This window comes from Suillus subalutaceus (assembly GCF_016647625.1).
Source record: "Suillus subalutaceus strain FC151 chromosome Unknown DFJ58scaffold_205, whole genome shotgun sequence".
Lineage (NCBI taxonomy): Eukaryota > Fungi > Basidiomycota > Agaricomycetes > Boletales > Suillaceae > Suillus > Suillus subalutaceus.
In genome coordinates this window covers 23,362-45,992 of record NW_024540454.1, presented here as the reverse complement: position 1 = coordinate 45,992, position 22,631 = coordinate 23,362, and the positions used below count along the sequence as shown (strand labels likewise).

Here is a 22,631-nt window from a genome sequence, read left to right as displayed (position 1 = left end):
CAGCCTCACCGAGGAATTCAACTAAGCCGCATTGGCTTTGTTTAGTGACAGACTGCTGGGCCAGCGGGCATCCTTCGGTCCAAATTCCGTCCGTTCTTTCATTATAGTCGTGATAATGCCAACCACTGCAAGAAATCATAATGATAAAAAGGAACGACTGCCTTCCTTCTATATGGTCTGGGCCGTATGGCTAGGGGAGACTATTAGAATTTCAAAATAGATCCACGACGGATGATCAACGTTAACAAGAACAAAGCAACGATAATAAAAATAGCATAGCGTGGGTGGTGCAGCGCAAGGATGGAAAAAAATACAACAGTAGTACGAGTCCGTCCACTAGACCTAAACCAACAAAACAAAACGAGAGAAAAAGCTTGTGACGAGTCGAATGTCCAACATAGGGTCAATGACCCCAAAGTACTGCAATCTGAAGCAAAAAAAAATACAACAGCAAGTGGACACGCCTAGGTACCCCTCTTCATCCCTAAATGAACTTCGTAAGTGTGGCGCCACATGCAGTCAGCGCCGCATGACATGCACCGTGGGGTCATCACGCCTATGGTAAGTACAAGCTTCCCAACGGCATTCAATCTGCGCATCGGGGGGGCCAGCAAAATGACTGCGTTTACAATGCGCCTTTAACTCGTCCAGTGTCCCTGTGAACTTGCAGGGTGCGTCATCATATAGCCATCGGCAGGAATGTAGGAGGAGAAGTGGGGTCAAATATGGCTGGTTGGCGATGGGCGGGTGATCTGAGGGGTAACATATAATTCCACCGTGACTTGCACGGGCCTGTGATGAAAATCTCAATTGCAAAGCTTCCGCAGCCAAAGGCGGAGGTTTCATCGGTGGGAGGAGCTCATTTGGAAGACCTGGCTGATGCATGGCAGAATTCTGCCACTGATGCGACGGCTCGTTATACAGCCGAAAATCAGAGGTAGGAACTTCAGGGTAGACATCTGGATAATACCTGTGTGTGAGAGTGATTAGGAGATAAATAATGATAACGAAGGGCATACATTTGGAATGCCTGTGAAAGCCAGTAGTTATGCCTCATTGCAGGAGTACAGGTACCTCCTAACACGAGATCATAGTGAGAGCTGTGGCTGTGAAGCGTTGGTGGGTTGTGCAAGGAGGCACAACTCGAAAGAGGGTTAAATCCGGAAACAGATTGCGTTAAGCATTGTTCAAGTTCCTGTGTGCCATTGTAGCAGGTATAACTAATGCTGCTTGATGGAGCGTCTGACATCCGTGGGCCAGATAAGGTGGCGGGCTGACCACCATGGCTAGTCACGGGTTATTACAGTACAAGGCAGAGGATGGAGTAGACTAACTTGGGGCTTGATATTGTAATAGAATGAGGCACCGCGAGCCCATGATTGGGGCATGTTGTTGAGCCTCGTGTATTTGAAGGAGACATCTTTGGAATGATCAGCGTGACAGAGAAGAATCGTCGGAGAAATCCTACCATGTCACCATTGATGTAGGGAAGACTACTAGACAGGTTGGTGGATGTGCGATGAACACTATCGTCGAGGACTTCTTTGTTGATCACGAGCCGGTCTGGCATGATTATACTGTAGAAGAGAAATGAGAGAAAGCAACGTGGTATATCAGGGCCTACAGAAGGGAATATGTGCTCTACGGTTTTTATATGTCTGGACAGCAGGTAGGATGGGCGCGAAGCTTGGAACACTGCATGCCAGACCAAGGGGCAGCATGGTGTTGTTTAGAAGTAACGACATACACACATCGATCATATAATGATTATAATACGCGTGTGGAGATGGGAATCATGTCAGCAAGGACGACCATAAAAGGACTTGAACCTCGATCGACTGGGAGATCGATTGACCGATCGATAGCGGTGTGGTACCACAAGGACAGCACTCTTAGTTATTACATCACCAGCAATTTTGAACCATACACCCTAAGTTACCATACGTTCGGTAACAATATTTGCGTTATCCTAATCAGGCACCGAATTAATCTGCTGATTCAAGCCGAGGTCAGATTCAAGGTTATCATAAATTCACCGTTATGAGGATACCCCCTCTTAAGCAGGCCCGATGGCGTTCATACATGCACTCGTATCCCGCTGACACCCCTTCCGATTCGTTTTGCTCTCAAGTGGCTCCGCCCACTATTAAAGCAAACGTCTCGCATTCCTTTTGGCTTCCACGTATCTATTAATATTGATGTGCCTTGAGTTTCTGGATATTTGTGAGTGTCCGTGGTCTGCCTATGAGGCCTAGGGGGTGTCCTGCTGTCAACGATATTGTTCGTGTTCAAAAACGAGTAATGGTCTTGCCGTCACTTCTGGCTCGCGGTCACACAACTCAGATGTCTCGAATACCGACCTTTCCTGTCCAACAGATGGTGATATATGATACTCCGACCACGCGAGGACACCTAGATGATACCGGGATGAAAGACTCGATGAACTTCTTGAACAGTTCGTCCTATGATATGTTGTCCCCAGATGGCTGGTTGTATGCAAGATTGCATCATATATCATCAGCTTATCGCACTCCTAATGGAGTACATCGTCCATTAGGAGTGCGATAAGCTGATGATATGTAAGCTCGTTGCTTACCTGAGTTCCCATAATCAATATAAATACTGTCCGAGATAATTGTAAGCGTGAGCGCTCTGAGCTTTGATTATCACTGCCTTTTGGCCAAACGGTCTGGGCGTAACGGTTAGGGGACGACCTAGTCTTGACTACTTACATATAATCAAAGCTCAAGGTTTGCATGAGGTCGGGCGTTACAACCCGCTCCGGGGCAAATTTCAAGGTTTGCCCTCGGGGTGGCCATTTGTGTCCTCCCAAATTCCCACACCAAATCACAGTGCTACGCGATTGGAGCCGGCACTGGTGGGGGGATAGAAAGACGTGAAAACGTGGGAGGGTGTAAGCTCGTTGCTTACCTGAATTCCCATAATCAACATAAATACTGTCCGAGATAATCAAAGCTCACGCTTTGATTATCACTGCCTTTTGGCCTAACGATCTGGGCGTAACGGTTAAGGCCTAGGGACGACAGTCTTGACTACTTAGGTCTAAACAGCCATGGCACGGAAAAACCCACTACTGATGTAGGGGGAATTAGTCCGGATCTACTCTTTCGTTCAATGCTTCTCAGGTTCGTTGAGCTCGGTTTCTCCGGGCCCGGCGTCAACGTTTCAACATTGTAGCTTTTGGCAAGTCAGAAAGATATGACAACCGATCTCGGAGTTGCTCACACTGTTTCTATGTTGGCAAGGGATAACTCTTGTCAGCAGAATATGCTTATCCGTGGTGGTGTGCATGCAAAGGATACCTTATCTGGGAAGCCCGTTGTAAATACAATATGGGACAGGGACACCTTGGAACAGACGCTATAGCAAGTCCGATGAATTTAGTTAGTAATGTGGCTGTTTGTGTCGAACGCCCGCCTTGACACGAGGGCATAATCAATGGGAAAGTAACTCCAGACGCTGTAGCACAACGGGTCTACCAAATGGTTACTGTGGGAAGTCCGAGGATACAGCTGGTGGAACAGGGACGTCTGGAACAGACGCTGTGGCAGATCGGGTGAGCTGAGTGTAGTTGTTGGCAGCACCGTACGGGTGGCTTGCCATACAGCAAGTTGAAATGCAGTGTTTATCGACAGCATTCGAATCAGGCTGTGAAGTCAGCTGAATGATTTCTTCTGTCCTGTTCGTCAAGAAGTTTGTGGAGGCTTCATTTTGGAGGTTGCAGCACATACCGTAACAAGTTCCGATAAGCAATCACGTTAACATGCAGGCCTCTCAACTGCGCTAATAGTCCGGCACATGGGATCATCGATTGCATCGGAGTCATCGGACTATCCCTGGTAAGCAACCGACACGGCAGGTAAAAAGAATCAATTGGACAGGGGACATCAGACCATCCTTAGTGAACGACACGGCAGGAAACAGGACATCAATGAGATTGGTGTCATCAGATCAACCCTGGTAAACCATATGTCACAGTACAAGTCATCATCCTGACATACCACACCGCGCAAAATCTGTGATGCACTGAAAGCAGGTCAACGGCTCCATCTCCACCGGTCGCAATAGATAAGCCACTTGATTACTTTACTTCCATCTTTCTTGCTCGCCATTGGTGTGCCATCCAATTTCGCTTGTTATGTTCACATTGGCTCAGGTGGTGCATATGAGCACAAAGAGGTTGTTCCTTGAGGAAGGTTCCACTGGAGTATAGTGCCGACCCAGCCAGCATACCAGGCCTTCTTGGTATGATCATTCTGCCGGCAGGCCCGGCACCGATCCATATCGGGGCTAGTCGGAACATCAAGTATTGAAACCCATCAAGAATGATTCGAGACCAGCAATGTATACATTTACTTGTCAACGTCTTTGAGGACACAGCAGATAATTATAGGACACACTGTCAATATCAGATCCTTGTGGTATCCAAAGTTCTGAACCATATATTGAAGCTATGCCACGACCACATCATAATATCGCTCAGAGAAAATCACCGTCGATGGCAGCACCTGTGGCGGGTTAATGACCTTCATTTCTCCACGATAAACTCCTTACCAGAACCAAACCTAATGCTTTGCGGTCAAGTGGGCTATCTGAGTAACCAGACTTGTATCAGCCTACGTCCCAGGGTTCAAGGCGAAGAAACATACCATTTTAATATATTCTTCTTCCTTCCTACCTGACCAGATGATTCCTGCAGACCAATGGAAGAGCTGACGCTTACACTCGCGACAGCAGGCTTACTGGTCGCATTCACAGAACGGCCTATACGATTTCTTTCCAGTTGGTGCAACTGTATCAGCGTGGGGGAGGGCAGAAGCGTTTACTCCCTTAACGTGATTAGATAAGAATTGTGCCTCCTGGCGGCCGCGTGCATAACCAAGCGACTAATTTTGGTTCTGCTCAGAGACGACCTCGATGAGTTCGATATCAGAGAAACAAGATGTCGTTAAGTGACGGCCAACTTAATACTAGCGTACCCGTTCTCAGGTGTCTGTTACCGGGAGGAGTGGGTGGTATCGCAGGAAATATGGTTAACTGGACAGATCAAGAAGTTGGGACTGTTGTACGTTCCGTGTAACGGTAAGTCAAACGAGTGATAGCTCTGGTCTCGACTCTCGAACCCACTGGTGGAGGACGAGTCTTAAATGACCGGTCTTGGTGCACGCTCGGCACGGGTGGCGGAGTTTGAAGTCGCCAGTGGCTGACAGCGCCCGACATTCCGCCATCACCGCCACCCCGCCGCTGTCACACGCTGAGCACAGACCATGAACGAAAAACACCTGAAATGAAAGACGGAGGAAGATGAGGTTGATATCGTTCGGTTAAGACGGTGCCCGAAATCAGCATTCCTTTCGAGACGGCGGGCGGCAGGCAGCAGAGGGCGGGCAGGCGGGCAACGATGACCAAGACTCCGGCAGCAGTCATGTCACAAGCCTAAGGTCTGCGAAGACATGCACCCAGACCGGCCGTAATTTGCACATTCACATAAGTACTTACTAGGTGGTCAGACTGGTCAAGCGCGAGGCTCGCCTCAGGCTTACAATATTCAAATGGGGGGCATTGAAGCCGGAAGTGGCTTGCGACTTTTCACTAGCAATAAACATTGCAGGCTAGAGCAAGCGTGATCATCTACTAGGAGAGTTTTTAGGGCTCTATTCCGAGACTAGACGCAGACGGACAGGCGAATCAATCCTAGAGAAATACTCAAAAGATTCTACCTCAACCGCCATCGTAATCGACAGCGTGGTCAAAGCATTGGTCTCCATCCACCAACCATGGCAGCCTAAACAGGTCGAATGGGAAGTGTCACTTCGTCTTCAATATGGGATAATGTCTGCAGGTAGTATCTTGCGTTCAAGAGTGCGATGTACGAGTTCACCGCCATGGATGTTGGATAATGCGTTGTTCATATATGTAGCCAATACGACCAGACTAAGGTAGTCCTCGTGCTGTGGACGTGAACCTTGAGCTTGACTAGTAACGTGGCATGGCAGTCATAAGTAGTTTGATGCATTACACACCTCTTAGAAGGACGTGCAAAAACGAGCTTAAGTAACTATATCGCATACCAGGGGCCTCAATCTGGCCGAGGGAATATGGATCGTAAACTGTCAGCTGCGACTGGCTAACAGCAGGTTCGCAAGATCCCATCCTGCCCGAGTTTGATTATGGGTTCTATTTTAAATGAGAATAAGCATGAGATTGTCAGCTGACGGGGTATGCATACCTGTGCATCTCTGAGAATGGGTCCACTTATCCAGGACGCGGGTTCGGATTTATGTCCAAAGACTTGCGAGAGCGAAGTGTAAACTTCATCGCGTGAAACAGGCTTGCCGTCAATATAAACGCCTTTCGTCGCGATCGAAAGTTGCTGTTCTCTATTCCCCGGTGCGGCAACAATCAATGTTAGGTCGTTTGCGGGTTCTGCAGTGGATAAGCGGCAATTTTTCACGTCCAGTGCATTGCCCCGTAGACCAAAACTGCCGAAGCCTTCGAAAGTCGCGACCTTTGGACGCGCAATTGCCTTCCGCGTCGTCATGGCCAGACCCCCTCGCTGACGTGGTGGAGTCAGCCAGATCCTCTTTACATTCATTCCACTTTTCATGCCAATCATAAATGCCACCCAACCTCCAAATGCGAGATGCATAAAGACCAAACCAGCACGCTGGTATGTCGGGCGGGGTTCATACTGTGGCCTATTGCCCATAGTATTAGGAGTCATCGGATATTGCGGACTCCGTTGGTTCCACAGGACGCGTAAAATAGTTCCAGGAAAGCTCACACATTGCCAGTCTGCACACCATTGAAGTTAAATTAGCGCGTATTAGAACAGAAAAACTTACGTGCAGACCGCATCAGCTACGAGAAGTGTCCAGGTGAACTTGATTAAGATACTGGGCTTCTTCAGTTCATAAAATGGTTGACCTCTTGGTATATGGGTTCCTTGAGCACGGCCAGGAAACAGGGAAAACCACCTTGAGCGATGTGTAGTGAAATTAGATCGGTTGTAGCGGACCAAAGCTTTAAGGTATTTCATTCTGGAGAAGAGAGACATCGGTGCAGAGCTGCCAGTTGGCGACCTAGGCTAGACGTCCGCCTTGAAAAGAGAAGTTATGTAACTTTATGTAAACAAATTTCTGATTGATTGACTTCACTTGATTCACTTGACTTCAAGGGGCGCTCAGTCCGACAGGCTCAAACAATCCAATTTTTAAGCTTGAGAAGACTGCGTGTACTACTACGAGCTTATTGCACACAAACCCACAACCACGACACTGACTACATATGTGCTCGATTGTATTTAGGTAGTCGCACAGTCACCAAACAGGTAAGCAGCGTTCCCAGTGATATTCACGTTCTGGCAAGAGTAGGTCGCACTACCATCTTGTGGAGGTGCCCTTTGCAGATTGATTATTTTCTTGACCTGAAGGAGCAGAAAAAAAGAACGCACTCAAGGAAAATATTGTTAACACTGATGTCGCTGCAGCGACCGTCCGGCGAGCATGCCAACGAAGCAACCACGGAATTCGTTGCTCCAGACGAAGTGCCATTGAAACTTAGGTTACAGTTGCGTAAGTTTCAACCAAAGGACAGAAACACTTTCGCGCACTTGGCAAACACAACGTCCTGAATATATACGTTGGAAGGGTAAGCAGTACATTCTGTTGCGTTGGTCATGTAACACTGCACAACAATTGATTAGTCTCTTGCAGATCGCGAGAAGATCAGCGCGAACCTGATCAACAATCAAGGGGTTGTCGACATTGCCCTCGGTGAAGAAGCTATAATTGATGTTCTTCACAATGCCACTGCCGACTCCCGGACCAGCATAGGCTTTGATGCGTGCGCCATTTTCAGCATTATACATTTGGATATTGCTGAGAGCTCTCGATCAGTGCTCCTGGCTATTATCGAAGTCCATGTTCAAACGCACGTCGAAGTGAAGTTTTCAACAATGTCATATACCCCAGCATATTGCCCGAGGGAACCCACGGAAATACCACTGTCAACAGAATGTGAGCAGGTGCGTGCCACGCCCAAAGAAGGCTTTAACGGACTGGGAACCATTGCAGTATAAGTCTGATGCAATGATATTTGTGGAATCTAGGACAAAGACTGCATGAGCGAACCATGAAGCCCTGGCGAGCATAGATGGTACTTGGTTTTAATGAAACACAATCATCGCCGTTGTTGATGTTCGAATTAATGATGGAAATGCTATCACTGCGATATATATCCCAGCCATCAGTATTCTTCGCAAGATTGTTTGATGTGGAGACGGCACTAATGTTGATGCCGTCATAGACAACATTCTTCCCTTCATTGACCTGCCGTGAGGGGTAAACTGGTCGAGTCAAAGATCGAATAAACTCTGAAATGCTCACAAAGTTAAACCACTCAGGGCTGTTGACCATCGTAATATCTTTGACGGCAACATCAGTGGCTTGGTAAACCGTGAGCAGGATTGGGCGCAAGAGAGTACTGTTAGTGGCGCTGGGTGCAGAGTCAACCAAACGTTATATCCAGACTACTATAAGTCCTGCTCACAATGCGTCATACCAGACCTGCAGGTTATGAGATTAGCAGCACATCTACCCTATGCATTAATAAGCATACCTGACCTGAACCATCTATTGTTCCACCACCATTGATAAGGATGTCATTCCCACCTACGATCCAAAAGGCGATTTGGTCCTGGAACTCAAATGGAAAGCCGTTCTAAGGCGAGGAATTAACAGGTGATGCATTGCGATTTCCAACACATACGTTAATCCAATATGTCATGTTGTTTGTGAATTTTACGGTTCCCAACAGATCCTGCAACCCCCGCTATGTGAGATTGTCAGTATAATATAATAGAACAGTCACATACAATGTTCTTGTTCTTGAGGCCGGTCATATTCATCCTTGTTGCTATCGAAAGAGTAGTTTCACGAGGAATTGTCACTGAGTCACAACGTTGAACAGCATCCACGAATGCCGGTCCATCATCTCCGCCACTCGCTGTGACGGTACATGACACACCGCCTGTGTTTGGGGAAGCTCGCCCTACCGAGAAAAGCCCACCCACTAATGCTACCAAGAACGGGATATGCATTATGTTGAAGGTAACTTGAAAGGACGTGGCTTTTATATTATCCGCATAGCGACAAGGACGGGCAGACAGATGTCTCTGCGGCCCGGCCGGCGCAAGGAAGTACGTGTTCGGTGTTTCCTTCGTTTGACGCGTGACAGTTTCAGTAATGCGGTTGCATGGACTCCAAGGAGTGTCATGATCAGGAAAATTGCGTATACGCTACACTCGAGTCTGCACTAGTTTTTGAGTATGTGATTCAGGGATACCTACCTCCGGCGTGCGAATGTGGGTTCAATGTTCTGCTGCATTCGACTTAGCGAAATTTGAGCCCGCCTCGTCGGCGACAGCCAGAACGTAGCGATATTCAACTCCTTGGTAGCCGAGTCGGGACACACGACAATGGGAATTCTGATTGATGGAAATTGTGATGTGATTAGGCCGTGTGAGGCAAAACACTGAGACTGCCGGCGCGCCAACGAGGCAGAGGTCAGCAGACTTCCGAGTGTCCAATTTTCTTCCATTATCTGAAATTCCGAAAGTCAGATGAAGGACAGTGCTTACTCGTAGTAAGCGCAAGACAATGAGACATACATGCCGACTGTTTGGTGGGCTCCTAATTTGGAATTAGTTATTGTGACTCGTGAGAAACCAGCTTGAGCCGCATCATTCTTGCAGATCATGACAGCTTTCTCGGAGTCGTGGCTAGTTGGTCCACAGCACACGCAATTCTATACTCACACGTACCGCCCAGCTTCCACCGCAAAAGCTGTTGTAATTTTCGTGCACGGTTTCATCGAGCACATTGCTCGGTACGAGCATGTATTTCCTACTTGGTCCGCGCGCGACATAGCCGTCTTTGCGTATGACCAGCGCGGCTTTGGCAGGACGGCTTTGGACACGGATAAGAAGAGCAAGGATAGTTCGTATGCGAAGACGAGCTGGAAGGAACAATTTCAAGACATCGAGTGGGCCATAAACCACGCGAAGAGCGAGTTCGGTTCCATTCCCGTGTTTCTGTATGGGCATTCAATGGTATGAATTACATATTTTGAATGTCGAACAATATGACACGTACACCCCTAGGGTGGAGCATTGGTACTTGCATTTTGTACCAGGGCAAGTAGTCCCCCTGCAAAGGAAACAGTAACAAACCTGGCGGGCGTGATTTCCACTAGCCCCCTCATCCTTCAAACGAAGCCAGCCGCTAAAGCAGCAAGATGGATAGGTGGAAAGGCTAGCTTATTAGTGCCTTCGCTCACTATTCCATCGGACGTCAAGGGTCAGGTACACGCAACTTTTTCCCCTTGCAGATATGGATGGCTAACTGCATCGTCGTAGAATTTGTCGCATGACAAGACTGTCGGCGAGGAATATGCGAAAGATCCTATGGTCAAGCAAGTTGGGTCGCTTCGCGGAGTAAGCGACATGTTAGACGGGGTAATTAATCAATTTGTCTTTTCTGTTTGACGTTTCACCTCTAGTTCTCAGGGCGAGCACCTCTTGCACTCCGATTACGTCCGTTGGCCCACAGACCTCCCTGTAAGTTGTTTCAGTCGAGTCCCCCTTTCTGTACCATTCACGAATGCCGTCAGGTCCTCTTCATACATGGTTCGGATGACAAGGTTCGCGCCCTTTAGAACACCTCGTCCTAGGAAGCTCTGACGTGTCGTAGGTAACCTCTCCCAAAGCTTCTGAGCTATTTCATCAACGGGTACCAGCAAAGGATAAGAAAATATCCATTTACCAAGTAAGCAGTTGCGATGTCACTGCTGCGAACTGTAGGCTTATGTTTCAACAGGGTGGCTATCATGAACTTCACAACGAACCAGACGGTGTGAAGGAGAAGCTCATCGAGGAGTGTATTACCTGGGTGGAGGCACACCTCTATTCCAATATTTCACCCAGGCTCTGAGGATATTACATAGCTTTTACTGCTTACTATTTTGTCTGTGCTTCTCAGGAGGAAAGAAAAGTCCAGAAAATTAAAACAACAGGTATATACACATGTAAAACACGTAATGTCTAATAACCAGCTGCGCCGGGAGCAGCAGTTCCCTCGCGCTTCAAGCGCAACAGCACTTCCTTGAATCGCGAAAGGTCAGTGGTACTAGGACCAGCCCTTGCGATTGTTTTGCTCTGGGAATTTTGCAGCTCCACGATCTCACAAATACGTTCCCAAGTCGTCCCTTTGGTAAGAGATGAAGATAGTGACTCTAGGAAATCTCCTTCTTCATCCCTTTGAAAAATTCATCAGTGTAACTCGTCTAGTTGGCCAAAGTTTAACTGACTTGTTTTCCCGAATAGTTCGCTCCTTCTTTGCTGCATATTCCTCGTAGAATTGGTCAATAGCATGTTCGGCCTTCCCAATAGTTTGTTGGCGTTTAGCCTTACTGGCTTCATCGCGAGCCTGGATTTCTTCTAGCTGACTTTCGCGCCATTTCCTGTGATAGACAACTGTCAGCGGTGAACTTGTATATAACAATTTGGCGATGTACCTGATAACTTCAGGCTCGTCTTCGTCGAGTTGCTGGTTGAGGATGGGCGTGGACGAAAATGCTGATGGCTGTGGGCGAGGAGCAAACGGAGGAGGGGCGCCGAAAGTTGGTAGGGCGTGTGCAGGAGAAGATACAGACTATGCAGCAAACAGGCACCTTAATACAGTGCAGTTACCCATGAACACTACTTACCTGCCCAATATTCAACTCTGGAAACTGATCCTCAAACTTCTCAATCTCATCGTTGCCTGTGACCGTCACTTCGGTCTGCCCCAGTGGAGTCCCAAAATCATCAAACGAGAAGCCACTACTGACCGCCGCCGGGGCTGATGGCAAGGGCACGTCACCCTGCCCGTCTAGGTCAAGATCAGGAAAGGCGGAGGCCGCGCGGTCAAAATCAAAGTCATCGTCCATGTTTCTTAGTACGCTGCTGGAATTGACCGATGCTAGTGCTATGAGAGATGAACTTGTGCAAGGTCAGTCGACGGTGTTTGCCGGGTGTCACGAAATGTTGCATTGCTTTTATGTAATTGATATATGAAGCGAGACTGTCTTTTCACCTTTTCTATCGATGCCCTTGAACATCCCAGGCATTCTTGTTCCGTTTCACCTGCTCAAGAATCCCCGACTTATCATTCCCCATGTAACAGTAAAAGGTCGCCCTAGTTTTTTGCATTCATAGCTACAACTAACGCTAAACTACAGACAGATATTCGCCAAATTGATTTTTTGGCGCTTCGAAATGCAGGCTATAGAGGAGCAGTCTTTGATAAAGACAATTGCTTGGTTAGTCACGAGCTTTTTGATGTCTCTATCTTCCTGAACACACAGCAGACAATCCCGTATAAAGATGCTCTTGTGCCACAGCTCGAAGTGAGTTTAAAGGGTCATAAATTGAAGTCAGATGTTGAGAACTTATTTTGCAGGATGCCTGGAAGGAATGTCGTGAGGCATTCGGGGAAGGAAACGTAATAATCGTCAGCAATTCCGCTGGCACCAAGTTCGATGCTGGAGGAATCCAGGTATGGCCAGCATTCATCAAACACAGTCAGAAGTTGAACATACACAGGCAGAATCGGTATCATATCACCTCTCTGTCCCGGTTCTCCGACATGACACTCTTAAGCCTGGTTATTCCTGCATTGCTTCGATACGCGCCTACTTTTCGTCTCTTCGCGTTCCAATCCCCGATGACGAACTGGTTATAGTCGGAGACCGTATATTTACGGATGTGATCATGGCAAACCGAATGCGCTCTGGCTTCGCCTCATCTTCAAGTGACACACCTGCTCGTGCGAGGATTGGTGGTCCCCTTGCTATCTGGACGAATGGTGTTTGGCAAAAAGAAAGCATGATGATGCGATGGGCGGAAAAGCGCTTATTGGATGTGGTTCGAAAGTGGGCGAGACACGGGGAAACGTCTTCCGTTGGTACTAACATATTCGTGAGGGAACTCCCTTCTCCGGAACCTCGCAAGACTGGAAGCGCACTTACTAAATTGTTGGACATGATGAGATAGCATGGTCGGCGACTTTTCTGCGTATAACGCCAACCACGACTCGAACTTCCTTTCATTACAGTTCAAGTTTGCGAGAAATTGTCGGCTGGCAGTTGATTACAGTCGCCACTGTACTTATTTTTGTTGGAACTGGTCCACTAGTCATACCTATGTATCATTTGTGGCTCGTTACGTGATACCTTCCTCTAGTACTGAGATGTTTGGTCGATTCACAAATGAATGAGCCATTTACTGAAATCCATCCAGAGATAATTGGACGGATGGATTGTGGTGCTCGGCACATAGAGAGTTGGGACCAGTGAAAGCCTTCACTTAAAAGATATAATCGCCATGTTAGTATAATAGGCTAGATGGTCTGCTTCAGGTGCAGAGTGGCGCAGGTACGTACGTGACATCGAAGCCAAGGAAGCAGTAATTTTTATCGTAGCGGCGCTGGGAAACGCCAGTCCCCGACTTCAACTTCAAGAAATGACGACGGATTGGTAGTAAACAGTCTATCGATATAGCAATCAGGCGCTTCGCAGATCAGATGCAGCACTACTTGAAACTTGACAATAGTATTCGAGTGACTCGAGTCAGGCTAATCATCATCAGCCTCCAGCTCAATGTCAAAGATGTCATGGCTCTCCGTCGATAACTTTGAGTTCTTAGCAGGTGACTGACCTCCGAGCTCGTTAGTAGTCTTCCTTTTGCCTTTGGGATAATGGAGAGCTTTCTTCGTGTAGGCTGCACATGGCAGCAACTGCATACGCCGAAATGACTGCTTTTGAAACAGGCATCGGTCATTCCCGCTCTCGATCTGTACGAATATCTCTCACCTCTGCCAGCGCATTCTATTTGCATTCTAGATGGACTAACATGTCCTTGACAGAGCGCGAGACAATTTCCTGTGACAAACGTTCAGTAACGAGCACGCCAAACTCATGAGCAAGAATTTGATAGAAAGCAGCCTTATCTGAGAGTAAATAACAGCTCAAGAACAGAAAATATGCCAGATAAACGTCACCCAAAACACTTGCTCCAGCATGAAATAGGTGTAGTGCGCGTTGCCGGGCATGATTAGCGAGTGCATCACACGTTTATCGATGAAAGAGCTTGTTGTAGAGTGTGCGATAGCGTGGTGCTAATCGAGGAATACATGTCTAGATGTCAGTGCGTTTCAGCTTCTCTAAACGGCGAGGAATATCATCAACAGATGCTGAAATCCACTGTAAAGACATGGCTTAGAGACTTGCACAGCTGCTGGATCGAGAGCAGGAGGTGCGCTGATGATAGGAGGAGTACCTACTAGAGTAGTTGCCAAATTGAGACCGTACAAGTTCTGAAACTCAGCAGCAAGTAAAGTGCCCCGTGATCTTGTGCAAGCAGGTGGGACTGATGCGGTCAAGAGACTCTTGAAGAGGATATCATCTGACATGCTTGCGAGCTCTGTGCGTCGAGAAGCGAAATGAGATACAATTGCATCGACACTGCGTTCTTTATTTCGCGCGTCGGATCTTTTAGTACCAATACGCCGTGCAACACCACGCAGGACAGGCGCGGACAAAGCAGACAAATTTTCTGCACAGCAAGCATCAGTGTAGGAAAACCATCGAGGATCATCTTTTAGTCTGGACATAATGCACGAGGCAGCAGTTGGGAGGGGAGTGCCTTGTTGAACAGGTTCTCGATAATTCTTGAAGCGTTTGAATACACTACAGCACACATATGCAGCAGACTCGAAATGCGCGCGACTGAAAGTCATCGAAATGTCATCCAGATGAACAGACAGACATACTCTATCAAAAACTACAGCCACTGTGACAGATCGATAGAGGGGACCACATTTGAGACATGTTAGAATGGGAGGCGAGCGATAACTGTAACCAACAGCAAAAAAATTCGGCAGTTGCATATATAAGTTTATGATATTGTCGGTAGTATAAAGCATAGTAAAAAAGAGGATATGATTGTATATCATGAAGGATGTTGTGAGGTGGGCAACCTTTAGCATCGAGTACTCGAGGCGCCGTACTGGGGTGTTTCGAGAGAAACACAGACATTCTGGAATCTGAATATTATCAATAAAACAAGCACACAGAAAGAAACCGAAAAGACATACACACAAGTTTAGCTATAGAGACGATAGACTTCGATCGATCAACTGTACAGTTTTTTCGAAAGGGTTCCCACGCATCGAGGTATAGGTGCCTGGGGATTTGGATCCGACAAAACCCTCCTCCCACTCCGTGGGAAGTCGGGGAACGTCACAAACAGTATGTAGAACTCGAGCTCCCTCAGGCTTCAGGATGCCTCCATTTGAAATTTTGAATTGCAATTACAGGGTTTCTCGTGCAGCATTGGGCAGAACGAAAATACTGTTAGTATGTAAGGGATGCCAACGCATTTACGGTTGGATAGTAACCTAGAGTACTAGGAAGATTTTAAACGAGTGATGTGTGGTTTACGTAGCCCATTTTAGTAGCGACCGGAACAGTGCATAAGGATGGTATCAGCGGTGTATTAACAATCCATAGCATCGCTGATAGAGTCTAAGAGCATATCGTTGTAATCACCAGCAGCCTCCCACATCGTGAAACCGCGCAGCCCGGTATCCTGAATAAACTTGCCCTTGGCAGCGAGAGACTGGGAATTGTCGAAGGAGACCATAACTTGCGAGGTCTCATTGTATACATACGGCTGTAAATCAGTGAAATAAGCACTGCTGCTACAATACGTGATCAAAGATGGAAATCTTACAGTCTGGCTGCATTCGTCATATCTGTAGTAAATGCCATCAGCAGGCGTGCCTTCTTTGGTAAGGAAGCCGTCGTCCATGAGACCCCAAAATCTGAAAGTGCCACCTGGGCCATGGCTCACGCCACAACCATCGACGGTACTAGTATCATCCCACACGTCACCCAAAGGTTGCTTCGAGGCGTTGAAAGCGGGGTATGCAGCTAGCGTCTTCGTACCAGACTCGAAGGCGACAGAGGGAGATACGCTGAACGAGTGGCCGTAGGAAGCAACTCCAAGTACGATCTTGTTGACCGGCATGCCTGCGGCAGTCCAAGCCTTGATTGCAGAAACGGCCGAGCCCTGTTGGTTCGCGGACGAGGCACAGGTATCGTTCAACGGTGCGTTCGGCCCCACATGCTCAGACCAAGAGCCCCAAACATCATAGTTCATCAAAGCGATGTAATCGAAGACCTGCGCAAAACCGGAAACGTCAGCAGAAGGTTTTCCGCTAGCGTCTGTGAAGGGTGCGAGGGATACCGCGGCCGAGAGTGTCAGATTTGCTCCCACTGCGTTTTGGCGAAGCTCCTGGAGGAATTTGAGGAAATTGGACGTATCATCGACGCTAATGGTATTGCAACCGGCACCCTGTCTGCCGGGATTCTCCCAGCTGTCGGAAATCAAGGACAGCTGGGGTTAGCGCATGAGTTTGAAGTCACAAGTATCAACCTACTCGAACTGGATGCCATCAACGTTGTACTGATGAGCAAATTTTGCCACGGTCTTGACAAATGCCGTCCGGTTTTCAGATGTGGCAATGCTAGAAGAGAACCAAGTACTCCCAAGCCAGCCTCCAACAGCAACATGGGCTGAGACGCCCTAAACGTGCCTTAGACATCGATTCTGAAAGCGATAAACTCTCCTTCGCTCACATTTGAATGGGCATCGGAAACGAACTGAGGAAGTAGATCGCCATTAGAGCCGTCCAGGCTCAGACTGTCGACGCTTGAAGTTGGGGTTCTAAGAGACATTATCGCGTTAATCACCCCACTTGACAAGTGATGTGCATTTAAGCCAGCATAGAAAACTTACGCAAATGAGTAGTACAATGTATTGTACTTCCCCCAGCTGACTGAAGACAGCGGGAACCCTTCGGTAGCGTGCCAACCGGCATACCAAGCTCCTACAACGGGGAATGTGGAGCGGGTGGTAGGCGTGCTCGCGCTTACGACGGACAGAGCAAGAAGAGGGACAGCGAAGATAGACAACATGGCTAGCGAACTCGAGAGGCTGATGGAGATCACGATTGTAGTGATAACTTCTTATAGCTCCCCCGGCGTTGTCCTGCGTGAATTCAAAATTGATTTGGGGTTAAATCCTTTGCAGCGCAAATATGAAGACTTGCACCAATAGCCTTCCATGCCGTGCACCGGTCATCGCAGTTTGGGTTGCCTGAGGGTATACGAGGGTATGCGATGAGAAAAATGGCAATTTGGGTGATTTATCACGCACGGAAATTACAGCAAGAAAGTGCATCAGCTTTGAAGGCCCATCATTGCATAACCAGAATCCAGTCCCAGTGAATCCCTGCAGGCCGTGAACCGTGGCGGATGGTGCTCGGTAGTAAGGGCAATTCACGTGCGCAAAACCCAGCCAGCTGGCGTGACACGCAAAGATCTGTGCGAACTTGCTAAGAAAGGAAACACTCCGCCCAGCGGTTTGGAGATGGACTTATCGTAGGTGAGTCACCAGCCGTGGCTCGGCCCATTGAAATTTTTGTAAGAACTAAGCCAAAACCTCGTCATATTCTTCAACGCAGAGTCAGTTAGACCTGATTCGTGAGGCTCAGCCAGTACGACTGGCATTTGTGGGACATTTTACCTTGTGATGTTTAGTATATTAAATACACCATATTTATCGTGTCATTGGTGCCCGCTACGCGAAATAGTTGACGCCAGTGACGCGAAAAGTATTAGTATTATGTAGTTGAAAGTCCAAATCATTCCCAGTGGTCGAAATCGGGTCACCCACGTGTAGCCTCAGGCTCAGGAAGTAGGCGCCAGAGAGCATAGCTCACAAGCTCAAGTGCTATTTGCAGGTTGTGCCCGGAGGTCTGGAAATTAGGGCTCGACATGCGTGGAGGTTGCCCAGATACCCACTGATGCAAGTTTCCACGATCACTGACGATGGTACCACAGCGGATGCAGATCCCCGAGCTCCTGAACGTGAGATGCTGAAGCGGTCATGCGCATCATGCTTACGATATAGCGGCCCGTCACCACGACTCTGAACAGCAAGCGGCATGTATCGGAATCGCCATTTACCGCCGGGTACTAGTAGCAATTCAATAGTCAGCATCAATAGATGTAGAACAGATTACTTGCAGAAGGAATGGATGACTAATACACTGCCAAGCAGGGAGAAGGTGGATAATAGTTCCGGAGCAAAACGTCGCATCTAACGATCAAAGGAGGCTGTGATGTGTCCGTTTTGCCCTATCAGGTCAACTTATGCGAGTCGCATTGCGATGACAGCGTAGACTCACCTGAATCATGCCAATCACATCCAAGGAGGTAGTAATAATGACCTGACCGTAGAGGAACTTGGTGCTCAGCCGCCTGTCCACCGCATAGTCAACCGGATGGAGCTGCTGCCACTGGCAGCCCTGGTGGTAAGTAAGTAGACGGCGAGATAGAACTGAAATGAATTTATATATTAGCAGATGAATCACGAATTATTTGCCGTCCGCTTGCACAATACACATAGTAACATATCATCATTTATCATTCTGAATTATTCCGGAGTCCGTTGCAACCCAACCCACGGGACCACCACATCAGACTGCTCATCGGTCAAAGGCAAGCTACAATTTTGAATTGAGCAGAGTCATCTAAAACATACTGAACTGGATGTATATTGATAACTCACTTAAATCTTGCATGTCTGCCCATGCCATCCTTCGCATCTAGTACTCGATGATTCTCAGAGACTCAGAAGTTAACAATCGCACTCAGAGTCATTCGCCAGAGGACAAGGGTGAATTCCCGTTACATCACGCAGGGTCTCGAGGGTGATTGGCTATGCCTTCGTGCGACTGCAGTTTAGCGAACTGGAGGCCATGTTGAGTGCCTGATGGATTCCTACTTGTACATGATATAAGGGTTTCAAGTTCCAAATTTCAGCTATCGATATTGTTAATTCTTAGTGTTGAACCAAACAAGGCACAAATAGTGCACAAGTCACACCAGTGCGCAAGCCTAACTTAGACTTTGATTTAAATCACATTCTTCGGCTGGACAGAAAACAGTAGAGCGTTGAAACGGCTTTGATGCTTAACTTGTGATAGAATATGCTACTGGGCATCTACGTGTCCAATTTCCGAGCTCGAGTCCCAAGTGTCACTGGCAGGGTGCTGGCGTCTTGCCATAGTAATGTCCGGCCCTTAGCACTTTCGTCACAGACTCAACACATACTCTCCAGAAGACGGACATATCCCTTTTCTATTCAGACCTCCCGTTTTTATGCAACCGAGACGCCTGTCAAGAAGATCTCTGGGCTTACTAGGTTCCTGCCATCCGCTTTGCAGCCCGCACCTGGAAGTAGCTCCTCGTTCCGGAAAATCATTGCACTGGCTAAGCAGGAGAAAAGGCCTTTGCTACTTGCGGTGGGCCTGCTACTGGTGTCCTCTTCAGTTGCGATGAGCGTTCCGTTTACGATCGGAAAATTGATAGATTTTTTCTCTTCTGCAAACCCTGTGAGTGAATTGACAGTGAGGGAGTGACGTGGTTGACTCATTACGTGCGCAGGAAATACCATTCGGTTTGTCAATTGGGCAAGCCTCAGCAGCTCTTCTGATTTTGTTTACGACGGGAGCAACGTGCAATGCAGCGAGGTCGTTCCTCATGCGAATGTCAGGCCAGCGAATTGTTGCGCGGTTGAGGGAGCGGGCGTATGCCGCAGCACTGAAACAAGAAGTCGAATTTGTGGAGAGGGGAGAGGGTGACGTTTTAAGCAGACTGACTGCAGATTCAAGCATTGTCGGGGAGAGGTAGGGGTTCGCAGTGCCGTATCTGAGGCAGATCTATTGAAATTATTACATGCAGTGTCACACAGAATCTTTCAGATGGACTGCGAGCCATCGTGATGTCATCTGTTGGCCGTAAGTGTCATATATACAGACGTGCTACTGTTGCTCATGAATGGGCATGTCCTCTTCAGTTGGTGCCATGTTCTACTTGTCCCCCACGCTAACTGTGATGATGTTGGGAATTGTTCCACCAGTTTCTCTCGGTGCTGTGAGCAGAAATTCATTTTATTGCGGCGAAATCTGAGTGCTTGTAGGTATTCTATGGTCGCTACCTGAAAAAGCTCTCCAACCAGACGCAAGAAGCGATGGGTGAAATGACCAAGGTCAGCTTTACTTCCTCTTTCCCTTGTTTCGCACATGTCTTCTATTATACTCCAGGTTGCACAAGAGTCGCTCTCGGCTCTACGGACAATTCAAGCATTCAATGCGCGCGACCAGGAGGAGGGAAAGTTCCACGACCGGGTGACACGCGTCCTTGCGCTAGCTCGGAAGGAGGCGATCGCATCAGGAATCTTCTTCGGAAGCACTGGTTGGAGCGGAAATGTGACTATCCTTGGGCTGCTTGGATACGGTGTGTGGCTCGTTCACGACTTCCTTATATCTTGGTGAAAATCCCTAACTGTATTTGTGTAGGGGGAACACTGGTTTCGCAGGGTGCGATCACTGTCGGAGACCTGACGAGCCTCCTGCTATATACCGTATATGTTGGCTCGGGTCTTCAAATGTTGACGTGAGTACTCTTCCACTTATGAATAGTCCACTGCAACACTGCCCTGCACAGTTCATTTTTCGTAGGTTTTCGATACTCTGACGGCCTCCATTAAACTGAGCGAGATTAGTCTTCCATTATGCGTGGGATTGGCGCGGGTACACGCATATTTGAGCTACTCGACCGCACGCCAGCGATTCCGCCCCATGGAGGCATTGAGGTTGACGCTTCGCGCTACGGCACGGTGAGATTCCAGAACATCGGGTTCGAGTACCCCAGTCGGAAAGGTGTGCAAATCCTTGATGATTTCAATCTCGAGATTGGCGTCGGAGAAAGCGTGGCAATCGTGTAAGTCGTACGGGCTAGCAGTTGTTGTTGGTGCCGCTGACCCTGTAATATACAGGGGGAAGAGCGGTGGTGGCAAGTCGTCCGTACAATCTTTGCTTTTGCGGTACTACGATCCTGTGCACGGGAAAGTGACCTTTGATGGTCAAGGTGGGTAGTGCCTATCTCGCCTCTTATGGAGCGTTAACGGGGTCGGATAGATATCCGTGAATTCAACCCTTCGTCATGGCGCAGCATGATCGGCATTGTTCCCCAGGCAAGTGCCCTCTGCATTTGCATCTACTCTTCTGATAACAGCCGCCCAGGACCCCGTCCTCTTCACAGGGACCATTGCATCGAATATTGCCTTCGGGAACAAGGATGCTACGCGCGAGGAGATCGAAGCTGCTGCACGCGAGGCGAACTGCGAGTTCATCTTTGGGATGCCGAAGGGGTTCGACACCGAAAGTTTGTGCCACTTTCTTCCTGCTGAATGTGAATTGTTTGACGATTATTTTGTTCAGTTGGCCGTCTGAGCTTGAGTGGTGGACAAAGGCAGCGCCTGGCGATTGCCCGTGCGCTGCTGAAAAAGCCCAAGATTTTGGCGCTCGACGAAGCGACCAGCTCGCTTGATGCTGCATCGGAACATAGGGTAAGATACTCTACGCCCTGCTTCAGTGACCTTGTTCTGACAGGGCCTCTTCAGGTCAATGACGCCATTGACAAAATCCTGCGAGCACGACACACGACGTGTCTGATCGTTGCACATCGCTTGTCAACTATTGCCCGCGCGGAGCGGATCGTCGTGCTTGAAGGTATGCGTTCTGCTTCTTTTTTATCGAAGATTAAACTAACGGGCGGTTATGCACCCAGATGGCCGGATAACAGAGTCGGGGACGTATAGGCAGCTTGTGAACTCGAAGGATTCGAGATTCCGGACGCTGATGGCTGCGCAACTGAATGCGGCTGCTGGAGATGCACCACTACCAATCGCACCATCCACGAATCTGGATTCTGTGCCGTCTGCATCGTTGGCATCTGCAATACCCCCTCCTTAGATTAAAACCTATATGCACACAAGTATTTATTTAGATCATACATGAATCGCAGCCAGTTCACTTGGAAAACATAAACTTCCTTTCTTGTGCCACTTGGATGTCAACCTGAAGCTATCGTTGTTAAGTATATTTTTGATATAGATTTTTCAGCTCTTGGCGGACGTAGGAGAGCCGTCGGTGAAAACGTTCGATATTTTAAAGGCTCCCCTACGTGCTGATCTGAGACTGTCCTACTTTTTAGAGGTGTAACAGCAATATATGAGTCTCTATATTCGACAAGAACCTTGTCCAGAGCTTTTCGAACGAGTTTCTCCAGTCTGCTCGGAGTAAGGGCTAGAGTAGCAGGTGTGTTCAGTTGTCCGGAGACGATGCGGGATTTGGGGCGTAGTAGAGGATAAGAGCTTTTCGATCGAATATCTGTGGGTAGAATGATTAAAGCCTACGGGTATAATGGGATCGGTGGTGAAGGACAACCTCACGCATGTGTGTCGGTTGCCCAGGTAATGTTATGTCCCTTACCAGTCCCTCCCTTCCTAAAAGATTTCTCCCGTCATGCGTCAAGAAGGGACTTAAAACTTAAGCGCTGTTGCTACACGAGTAGCTTGGCTTATCAAGGGCTGAAGA

General features: G+C 48.2%; 9 protein-coding genes across 9 annotated transcripts; 3 read left to right on the top strand and 6 right to left on the bottom strand.

Annotated features, from left to right (window-relative positions):
- Positions 1 to 455: 455 nt before the first annotated feature.
- On the bottom strand, positions 456 to 1,888 carry DFJ58DRAFT_819666 (uncharacterized protein). The gene is made up of 5 exons (XM_041391920.1): positions 1,695 to 1,888; positions 1,469 to 1,563; positions 1,335 to 1,420; positions 1,020 to 1,286; positions 456 to 970 (listed from the first exon to the last, which is right to left on the bottom strand). The coding sequence occupies exons 1-5, from the start codon at positions 1,699 to 1,701 to the stop codon at positions 520 to 522; spliced, it is 906 nt and encodes a 301-aa protein (XP_041236780.1). The 5' UTR covers positions 1,702 to 1,888; the 3' UTR covers positions 456 to 519.
- A 4,301-nt stretch (positions 1,889 to 6,189) lies between these two features.
- DFJ58DRAFT_735236 (uncharacterized protein) lies at positions 6,190 to 6,745 on the bottom strand (the record flags this gene model as incomplete). The annotated part of the gene is made up of 2 exons (XM_041386600.1): positions 6,190 to 6,198; positions 6,251 to 6,745. 2 exons carry the CDS (start codon positions 6,743 to 6,745, stop codon positions 6,190 to 6,192), a joined length of 504 nt encoding a protein of 167 aa, XP_041236779.1.
- A 447-nt stretch (positions 6,746 to 7,192) lies between these two features.
- Positions 7,193 to 9,079, bottom strand: DFJ58DRAFT_819645 (glycoside hydrolase family 28 protein). Its single transcript, XM_041391919.1, has 12 exons — positions 8,897 to 9,079; positions 8,791 to 8,841; positions 8,641 to 8,742; positions 8,572 to 8,588; positions 8,409 to 8,517; positions 8,183 to 8,351; positions 8,082 to 8,127; positions 7,958 to 8,026; positions 7,760 to 7,901; positions 7,634 to 7,707; positions 7,475 to 7,579; positions 7,193 to 7,421 (listed from the first exon to the last, which is right to left on the bottom strand). Exons 1-12 carry the CDS (start codon positions 8,927 to 8,929, stop codon positions 7,325 to 7,327), a joined length of 1,014 nt encoding a protein of 337 aa, XP_041236778.1. The 5' UTR covers positions 8,930 to 9,079; the 3' UTR covers positions 7,193 to 7,324.
- A 693-nt stretch (positions 9,080 to 9,772) lies between these two features.
- DFJ58DRAFT_190871 (alpha beta-hydrolase) lies at positions 9,773 to 11,171 on the top strand. The gene is made up of 7 exons (XM_041379137.1): positions 9,773 to 10,132; positions 10,184 to 10,384; positions 10,439 to 10,537; positions 10,589 to 10,639; positions 10,693 to 10,722; positions 10,773 to 10,847; positions 10,899 to 11,171. Exons 1-7 carry the CDS (start codon positions 9,779 to 9,781, stop codon positions 11,010 to 11,012), a joined length of 924 nt encoding a protein of 307 aa, XP_041236777.1. The 5' UTR covers positions 9,773 to 9,778; the 3' UTR covers positions 11,013 to 11,171.
- Positions 11,123 to 12,009, bottom strand: DFJ58DRAFT_719179 (clathrin light chain; the record flags this gene model as incomplete). Its single annotated transcript, XM_041384581.1, has 4 exons — positions 11,123 to 11,336; positions 11,389 to 11,541; positions 11,596 to 11,732; positions 11,788 to 12,009. 4 exons carry the CDS (start codon positions 12,007 to 12,009, stop codon positions 11,123 to 11,125), a joined length of 726 nt encoding a protein of 241 aa, XP_041236776.1.
- Positions 12,010 to 12,123: 114 nt separating this feature from the next.
- Positions 12,124 to 13,191, top strand: DFJ58DRAFT_190875 (HAD phosphatase). The gene is made up of 5 exons (XM_041379138.1): positions 12,124 to 12,251; positions 12,305 to 12,381; positions 12,430 to 12,468; positions 12,522 to 12,617; positions 12,665 to 13,191. The coding sequence occupies exons 1-5, from the start codon at positions 12,167 to 12,169 to the stop codon at positions 13,112 to 13,114; spliced, it is 747 nt and encodes a 248-aa protein (XP_041236775.1). The 5' UTR covers positions 12,124 to 12,166; the 3' UTR covers positions 13,115 to 13,191.
- Positions 13,192 to 14,214: 1,023 nt separating this feature from the next.
- On the bottom strand, positions 14,215 to 15,214 carry DFJ58DRAFT_749929 (uncharacterized protein). The gene is made up of 2 exons (XM_041387702.1): positions 14,403 to 15,214; positions 14,215 to 14,322 (listed from the first exon to the last, which is right to left on the bottom strand). The coding sequence occupies exons 1-2, from the start codon at positions 15,105 to 15,107 to the stop codon at positions 14,257 to 14,259; spliced, it is 771 nt and encodes a 256-aa protein (XP_041236774.1). The 5' UTR covers positions 15,108 to 15,214; the 3' UTR covers positions 14,215 to 14,256.
- Positions 15,215 to 15,283: 69 nt separating this feature from the next.
- Positions 15,284 to 17,450, bottom strand: DFJ58DRAFT_710348 (glycoside hydrolase family 18 protein). Its single transcript, XM_041383814.1, has 6 exons — positions 17,342 to 17,450; positions 16,922 to 17,281; positions 16,762 to 16,849; positions 16,563 to 16,708; positions 15,854 to 16,499; positions 15,284 to 15,793 (listed from the first exon to the last, which is right to left on the bottom strand). Exons 2-6 carry the CDS (start codon positions 17,098 to 17,100, stop codon positions 15,617 to 15,619), a joined length of 1,236 nt encoding a protein of 411 aa, XP_041236773.1. The 5' UTR covers positions 17,101 to 17,281; positions 17,342 to 17,450; the 3' UTR covers positions 15,284 to 15,616.
- Positions 17,451 to 19,102: 1,652 nt separating this feature from the next.
- Positions 19,103 to 22,076, top strand: DFJ58DRAFT_819613 (P-loop containing nucleoside triphosphate hydrolase protein). Its single transcript, XM_041391918.1, has 15 exons — positions 19,103 to 19,583; positions 19,636 to 19,877; positions 19,933 to 19,988; positions 20,048 to 20,124; positions 20,171 to 20,239; positions 20,295 to 20,487; positions 20,550 to 20,646; positions 20,698 to 20,707; positions 20,756 to 20,973; positions 21,029 to 21,120; positions 21,171 to 21,226; positions 21,276 to 21,417; positions 21,474 to 21,601; positions 21,656 to 21,764; positions 21,823 to 22,076. The coding sequence occupies exons 1-15, from the start codon at positions 19,179 to 19,181 to the stop codon at positions 22,005 to 22,007; spliced, it is 2,079 nt and encodes a 692-aa protein (XP_041236772.1). The 5' UTR covers positions 19,103 to 19,178; the 3' UTR covers positions 22,008 to 22,076.
- The last annotated feature ends 555 nt before the right edge of the window (positions 22,077 to 22,631 follow it).

Bases quoted from the DNA above. Each gene is read 5' to 3' on its own strand.
- DFJ58DRAFT_710348 (XM_041383814.1), bottom strand. From the start codon at position 17,100: ATGTTGTCTATCTTCGCTGTCCCTCTTCTTGCTCTGTCCGTCGTAAGC. The intron at 16,850-16,921 runs GTAAGTTTTCTA...AATGTCTCTTAG, and splicing joins ACATTGTACTACTCATTTGC to AACCCCAACTTCAAGCGTCG. The intron at 16,500-16,562 runs GTAGGTTGATAC...GATTTCCGACAG, and splicing joins GTTGATGGCATCCAGTTCGA to CTGGGAGAATCCCGGCAGAC.
- DFJ58DRAFT_819645 (XM_041391919.1), bottom strand. From the start codon at position 8,929: ATGAATATGACCGGCCTCAAGAACAAGAACATT. The intron at 8,743-8,790 runs GTATGTGTTGGA...TCCTCGCCTTAG, and splicing joins ACATGACATATTGGATTAAC to AACGGCTTTCCATTTGAGTT. The intron at 7,902-7,957 runs GTGCGTTTGAAC...GAGAGCTCTCAG, and splicing joins GTTGAAAACTTCACTTCGAC to CAATATCCAAATGTATAATG.
- DFJ58DRAFT_819613 (XM_041391918.1), top strand. From the start codon at position 19,179: ATGCTACTGGGCATCTACGTGTCCAATTTCCGAGCTCGAGTCCCAAGT. The intron at 20,240-20,294 runs GTCAGCTTTACT...ATTATACTCCAG, and splicing joins CGATGGGTGAAATGACCAAG to GTTGCACAAGAGTCGCTCTC. The intron at 21,765-21,822 runs GTATGCGTTCTG...TTATGCACCCAG, and splicing joins GCGGATCGTCGTGCTTGAAG to ATGGCCGGATAACAGAGTCG.
- DFJ58DRAFT_819666 (XM_041391920.1), bottom strand. The intron at 1,287-1,334 runs GTTAGTCTACTC...ACCCGTGACTAG, and splicing joins ATTACAATATCAAGCCCCAA to CCATGGTGGTCAGCCCGCCA. The intron at 971-1,019 runs GTATGCCCTTCG...TCTCACACACAG, and splicing joins CTTTCACAGGCATTCCAAAT to GTATTATCCAGATGTCTACC.
- DFJ58DRAFT_749929 (XM_041387702.1), bottom strand. From the start codon at position 15,107: ATGCTAAAGGTTGCCCACCTCACAACATCCTTCATGATATACAATCAT. The intron at 14,323-14,402 runs GTAGGTACTCCT...ATGTCTTTACAG, and splicing joins TCAATTTGGCAACTACTCTA to TGGATTTCAGCATCTGTTGA.
- DFJ58DRAFT_190871 (XM_041379137.1), top strand. From the start codon at position 9,779: ATGACAGCTTTCTCGGAGTCGTGGCTAGTTGGTCCACAGCACACGCAA. The intron at 10,133-10,183 runs GTATGAATTACA...GTACACCCCTAG, and splicing joins TTCTGTATGGGCATTCAATG to GGTGGAGCATTGGTACTTGC. The intron at 10,538-10,588 runs GTAATTAATCAA...TCTAGTTCTCAG, and splicing joins TAAGCGACATGTTAGACGGG to GGCGAGCACCTCTTGCACTC.
- DFJ58DRAFT_190875 (XM_041379138.1), top strand. From the start codon at position 12,167: ATGCCCTTGAACATCCCAGGCATTCTTGTTCCGTTTCACCTGCTCAAG. The intron at 12,382-12,429 runs GTTAGTCACGAG...AACACACAGCAG, and splicing joins TTGATAAAGACAATTGCTTG to ACAATCCCGTATAAAGATGC. The intron at 12,618-12,664 runs GTATGGCCAGCA...GAACATACACAG, and splicing joins TCGATGCTGGAGGAATCCAG to GCAGAATCGGTATCATATCA.